Below are 6,119 nucleotides of genomic sequence, written 5' to 3' on the forward strand. Positions count from 1 at the left end.
GTGTGAGAGACTGACTTGAATTGTAAACTTTCACTTAAAGCACAATACAAATTATTAAAAAAAAATGATTGTGCTAGAAATGGGACACAGAGGTAAAGGAGGCAAGCACAGTCCTGGCTCTGCACTCTTCCTGGGAGAGGTGGGACTTAATACAAGAACTTCAGCCAGCAGTATTCTTCTTCCACTTTTACACGAGCCTATGTGGAAGACCAGGCCACTGATAGAAGCAGCAGAGAACAACCTGGTCAGGGTCAGCCCAAAGGCACTCTCCTCTATGACTACGCCTGTCTTTCCCCTCCTACCTTTCCTTGAAGGAATTCTTGCTTCATTAAACAAGCACACAACAAAATGAAATGTTTGAAGCAGTAACCACGGCCAGCTTTACTGTTGGTTGGTAATTTCACATTTATAACCAACATCAAGGTGTTCACTGAGTTTTTACCCATGCGTGGGCTGTCACCCAGCAAACTGAGGGACTTGAGTCACTTTGTGCTCTCTCTATATCCTCAGATGTGGGAGCCATAAGTTCAGTTCAAGACTTTAGGGTAGTGGGAGACAAATGAGGTGGTAGAGGTTACAAGTAATAAGGAACATTCTTTTGCTTACAACGCAGGACTGGATCTTCAGTGTGCAGGTCCTTGTCCTTGCTAATCTTCCCAAACATTGCCTCTTGCTAGCCACAGCATGAATTCCCATCAGCTTCCCATTACCCACCTCATTAGGCCCACACTCCTGAGCCTGGCTTTCACTGGCCTGATTATCAGCCGCTACTTTAACTTCAAGGAGCCATGATGGCTCGACGGTTAAGCACTCAGCTGCTAACTGAAAGGCTGGCTGTTCAAATCCACTCAGTGGCTCTGTGGGAGAAAGACCCATCTCTTCCTGTAAAGATCATAGCCTAGAAAGCCTTGTGGGGCAGTTCTACTCTGTCACATAGGATCTCTATGAGTTTAAAATCAACTCAATAGCACCTAAAATATCATCACCACCTGAGCTTCAGTAGGGTCCAGTTAGCTTGGGCTTCTTGATGACCTGTTCAAACCCCATACTTCACCTGCCTCTGCACAAGACCTGTGTGGTTCCCTTCCTAAAATTCTCCCTCTGCCTCTCCAAATGTTCATGGAGTAAGCTCCACTTCTTCGAGAAACTTTCCTGACTATTCTATCTGTCCTGGCCTCTGCTTCCTTGGCATTCATAGGGTCATCTACTCAAACACGCTTACAAAACAGTTCGGGAGGCTAATGTATCCACGGTCCCACCATAGTAAGGAGTGGAATTAAAACTAAGTTATTTCATGGGAGTTATTTATTTTTTTTTCCTTTAAACGCAACTGTAATCATCATTATTCTTAATTGCATAGTGCTTTAAATTGATACTTACAATCATGGTTGGGGTGGTCATTATGATCAGCCCCATTTTACAGGCAAGGTTCAGAGATAGCGATTGCCCTGCTCAAGAGTGAAAGGCCTGAGACTTGGCCCCTAGCTTCCCAATTCTAAATTCTTTTCCCAAAATCCTGAGCTACCTTCTATTATACTGAGCTCTTGAAGTTTATGTAAGACTGAGTTTTATATATCTCTGTTATAGAGTTGTGCTTTAGAGAACAGGCTCTGGGTTGGATTTTTAGTTCTCCCCCCATACTATCTGGTGACCTTGAACAAATTACTTAACATTTATGTGTTTGGTTTCCTAATCTGTAAAATAGAAACATGATAGTACTGTTCTCAAAAGTTGAAGGGGAGGATTCAATGAGGTAATGCATATAAAGCCCTTAGCATAAGGTCTAATTCTTAGTTAAGCACTCAATGAATGCTTCTTCTTCTTTGCCTTCACCTCCTCTGCTATCATAACCGTCTTCAGGTGTTATCATAACCATTTTCACTTGTTATCATAACCATCATCACTGTCAGAGTTGCCATTGTCACCATTATCTCCTATCATCCACAGTAAGGACTGGCAAACTTATTCTGTAAAAGGCCAGAGAGTAACTATTTTTGGCTTTGTGGGGCATATAGTCTCTGCTGTAACTACTCAGCTTTGCTGTTGTAGCACAATAGTGGCCATGGATGATTTGTAAACAAATCGGCATGACTGTGTTCCAATAAAACTTTATTTACAAAAGCGGATGGCAGGTCAGATTTGGCCTGTGGGCTGTAGTTTGTTGACCTTTGACCTGGAATGATGCAGGGCACTGGCAGTAGCACTCCCTTCATCACCCATGCAGCCATGTTTTTTTAGTGGTAGAGGTCCTGTCTGAATTCCGTTTCCCTTCTACCCGGCCTCTGCTTCTATGTTATTGCAAATAGCATGTGTTGTGGGACGCAGCAGAGCATGGTGGGAGGAGAATCTGCTTGGCAACCAGGCGACCTGCATTCTGCCACTTGTGTCTTGGACAAATCACTTTCCCTTGGCCCCTCTGAGAAAAAGGAAAGGATGAACAAAGATGATTTCTGAATCGCTTTCGTTGCTCAAAAGAGTCAGTTTTATTGCCCTTAGCTAGACTGGTTCTAGGCCTGTACCTAAGATGTCTTCTTAATGAGTCTCATGCATATTTAAGAAAATACGCTCAGAAAAACATCAAAGTTGACAGGGCAGGTGGGTGGAAATGGGCCTGGAGGGATGGAGATAAAGAGGGGAATCATGATAGAATTAGAAAATGAATTGAAAAAGTATAAAACAGCCAGAAAACATTAAGAAAATTACTTTCTCAGAGAGAGTCTTAGGACTTAAAAATGAAAATTTCTTGGGGCAGTGATTAGAGACGCTTAAACAGACCATGTAGCGGAGAAAGAAGGGGGTTCTGAATGAAGTTTGTAGCATCTTATTTCATCATCCTCAGACGTCGTTAGCTAAATCCCTTGCCTTTTCTTGAAATATAGCAAAAAACACGAAACAAACAGAAAACAGTTGCTGTGAGTTGACTCTGCTGCCGAGTAGAACTGTGCCCTGTAGAGCTGATGGCTGATTTTTCAGAAGTAGCTCTCCAGGCTTTTCTTTTGAGGCGTCTCTGGGTGGACTTGAACCTCTAACCTTTCAGTTAACAGCCAAGTGCGTTAGCCATTTGCACCACCCAGGGACCCCTAGAAATATAGTAATAGGTATGAAAAACAGTTGAGAGCAATTATTCTATTTTATTGAGATCCTTCTGGGTGCTCAGGGAAATTTTTTAAAAAGGAAGAAAAGCTAATTCTTATCCTTGTTTAGATAATAATCTTAGATTAAAAAAAGACATGGGAAACTTTAAAAGATGGCATAAACTTTAATGAAAAATTAATATGGAGCAAAGCCTTTTCCGTAGTATATGTGGGGTGATATGTAAAAAACATGGTTTTTGTGGAATGTCAGGAAAAAGGAGATGGGAAGGCATTGGAGCCACAAGATGTGGAAAGGTTTGAGAGACAAGGGAAACATGAAGACATGGAATGGGGACAGGGCTGTCAGTAGCCCATATGGCACCTTTGTGTACCCTAGAAACAGACGTCTCTTCCTCTGGGCAGGCACAGCCCACTTGGAGCACCTGGCTGAGAACACAGAGCACAGGGTGGGTTTTGGCCCTTGCTTGCCCCTGTGTCCAGTCAAGGAGCTTTGAAGCTGGGATTTGAGGTCAGATTGCCCGGATTACAAAATGCATGCCTTCTGGTTTTGGGGTGAGCCAAAAGAAGGCCCTGAGACACAACTTCATGAGGTGGATCTGATGCGACAAGAAATCGTGAGCCATTGGAGGTTTTCCATCTTGGTATTCCAAGACGGCCAAATCAAATGGAGAAGATGGACAGGAAGAGCTCACTTAGATCCCTATGGTTCAATGAAGCCACTGGTTTAAACCCATTGAGTAGTGTGAACACTGATGCTCAGTTTGCCCCTTGTCTGATTACTAATCTCAGTTCTCTCTATACTTACAATTCCAGGGTACTGAAATGGCTAAATATTTTGAATCTTTGGTCAGAAATGACCCTTTCTTTGAAATTCCTGCCAAGAGGCACCTTGGCCTGGTGGTTTTTCGTCTGAAGGTAATTCCATCTTCCATGGCCTCCTATGAATGATGTTATTCAGTGTCACAGAGTTGGTGGTTGTTGGGCTTCTTGAAAATATAAATCCTGGGCTCCTGGAGATGCTTACAGGAGATGTGACACAGACTTCACTTCTCTTTGTCCTTCAAACAGGGTCCTAATTGTCTCACAGAAAGTGTGTTAAAGGAAATTGCTAGATCTGGCCGTCTCTTCCTCATCCCAGCCACCATCCAGGACAAGCTGATCATCCGTTTCACTGTGACATCCCAGTTTACCACCAGGGATGACATACTGAGAGACTGGAACATCATTCGAGATGCTGCTACCCTCATCCTCAGTCAGCACTGTACTTCTCAACCTAGCCCTCGTGTTAGGAACCTCATCCCACAAACTGGAGCCATGGTGAGTGGGATGCCCCTTCATTCTGTCGGTGGGACAGGAGATGACCCAGCCCAGGCTGGGAAGATCATCACGCAGCCTCAACATGGGAAAGCCAGTCCTATGAGAAGGGATGACAGCCGCTATCTTGAAACTCTGCTGGACCCACTTGATGACTGCTTTTCAGCAGAAGCCCCCGAAGTCACCAAGCACAAGCTATCCTCTTTCCTGTTCAGTTACTTGTCTGTGCAGAACAAGAAGAAGACGGTGCGTTCCCTCAGTTGCAACAGTGTGCCCGTGAGTGCTCAGAAGCCCCTGCCCTCAGATGGCTCCATGAAGAATGGAGGCTCCTCCCGGGTTAGAATTTTCTCCAGGTTTCCAGAAGAGATGATGATGCTGAAGAAAAGTGCCTTCAAAAAATTAATTAAGTTCTACAGTGTCCCCAGCTTCCCTGAATGCAGCTCTCAGTGTGGGTTCCAGCTGCCCTGCTGCCCTCTGCAGGCCATGGTTTGAGCCAGGGAGGCTGTGAACCCCTCAAAATTGTGTGCCAAATTTATGTGCTATGTGTGTGTGCATTTTTCTTGGAAGAGATTTCATAATTTTTATCAGATTTTCCGGGGGATTCATAGCCCACTATAGGCTACAAATGAAGGGTTTAACCTAGCATGTCCAGAAGGTTCCAGAAGGCTGGTCAGAGAAAGAGGTGAAGGTAGTGAGTGTACTGACAGGAAGCTTCTGTGGTTCAGCTTGTGACATTAAATACAATGTACAAATAAATTGTGCTTGTCTCTGAAAAAGAGCATATCCTTGTGTGACTTAATTAACCCCTGAAGCATTAATTAACCTAAATGGAGGGTATAGAGTTTCTTAGGGCTGTATCAAAGGACCAAAAATCCAGTGGCTTATAAGAACAGAAATTTATTGTCTCATAGTTCTGGAGGTGGGGAGTCTGAATTCAGAGGGTCAGCAGGGCCATGATCTAGGGGAGGAGCCTCGCCTATTTTCTCTGCCTTCTGGTATCCCCAGGAATTCGTCTCGCAGTGACCGTAAAACTCCATCATCACATGGCTGTCTTCCCTCTGTCTCTCCACATCTCTTTTATAAAGATACCACTCCAATTGAATTAGGCCCACCCTACTCCAGGATGACCTCATGTTAAATAATAACATCTTCAAAGACCCTATGTCCAAACAAGGTCACTTTCACAGGTACCAAGGATTAGGACTTCAGCATACCTTTTTGGGGACACGATTCAATCTGTGACACAGGGCATGTCCTGGAACCTAACTGCATAGACCTTCTGGATTCTGCTTTCCAGAATTCTGAGTGTTTGGATTAACTGTGATAAAATGAGTTTGGGTATCTGTATGAAGAAGGCAGGGAGCTTATATTCATAAGCATCTATTATGAGTCAGTGACTGTGGCTTACAGTTTATAAATAAGGAAACTGAGGCTCCCGGTCACACAGCTGGTAAGTGGGCCAACCCAGGTCTCCTTATCTTCAGAGCCCATGCTGCCGTCACCACACCACACAGTGCAGCAGGCCCCTCTCGAGTTCTCTAGTACATTTATGTTTCCCCTCTGGTTTAGGAGCTTGTGCATTTTCCCTTTTCTTCCGGACCCTGTAGTCGAACAAAAGCTGTGCTCACAGGCAGCTTGACTTTGGTTAGTTCATAGGCTATAAAATAACTTTCTTTCCATTCAGGTGGCACTTTTACAGAGAGTGGCTCT

The 6,119-nt window shown here is 44.2% G+C and overlaps 1 protein-coding gene across 1 annotated transcript in view; it reads left to right on the forward strand.

Moving 5' to 3' along the window:
* HDC (histidine decarboxylase) overlaps window positions 1–5,629 on the forward strand; it is a 41,311-nt gene extending 35,682 nt beyond the window's left edge. Inside the window, exons 11-12 of the mRNA XM_003420138.3 lie at window positions 3,909–4,010; window positions 4,164–5,629. Of these exons, the coding sequence (XP_003420186.1) occupies window positions 3,909–4,010; window positions 4,164–4,901 (840 nt within the window). The 3' untranslated portion in view covers window positions 4,902–5,629. The remainder of the gene's footprint in view (window positions 1–3,908; window positions 4,011–4,163) is intronic.
* Window positions 5,630–6,119: the final 490 nt, after the last annotated feature.

Source organism: Loxodonta africana, chromosome 10, assembly GCF_030014295.1.
Source record: "Loxodonta africana isolate mLoxAfr1 chromosome 10, mLoxAfr1.hap2, whole genome shotgun sequence".
Classification (NCBI taxonomy): domain Eukaryota; kingdom Metazoa; phylum Chordata; class Mammalia; order Proboscidea; family Elephantidae; genus Loxodonta; species Loxodonta africana.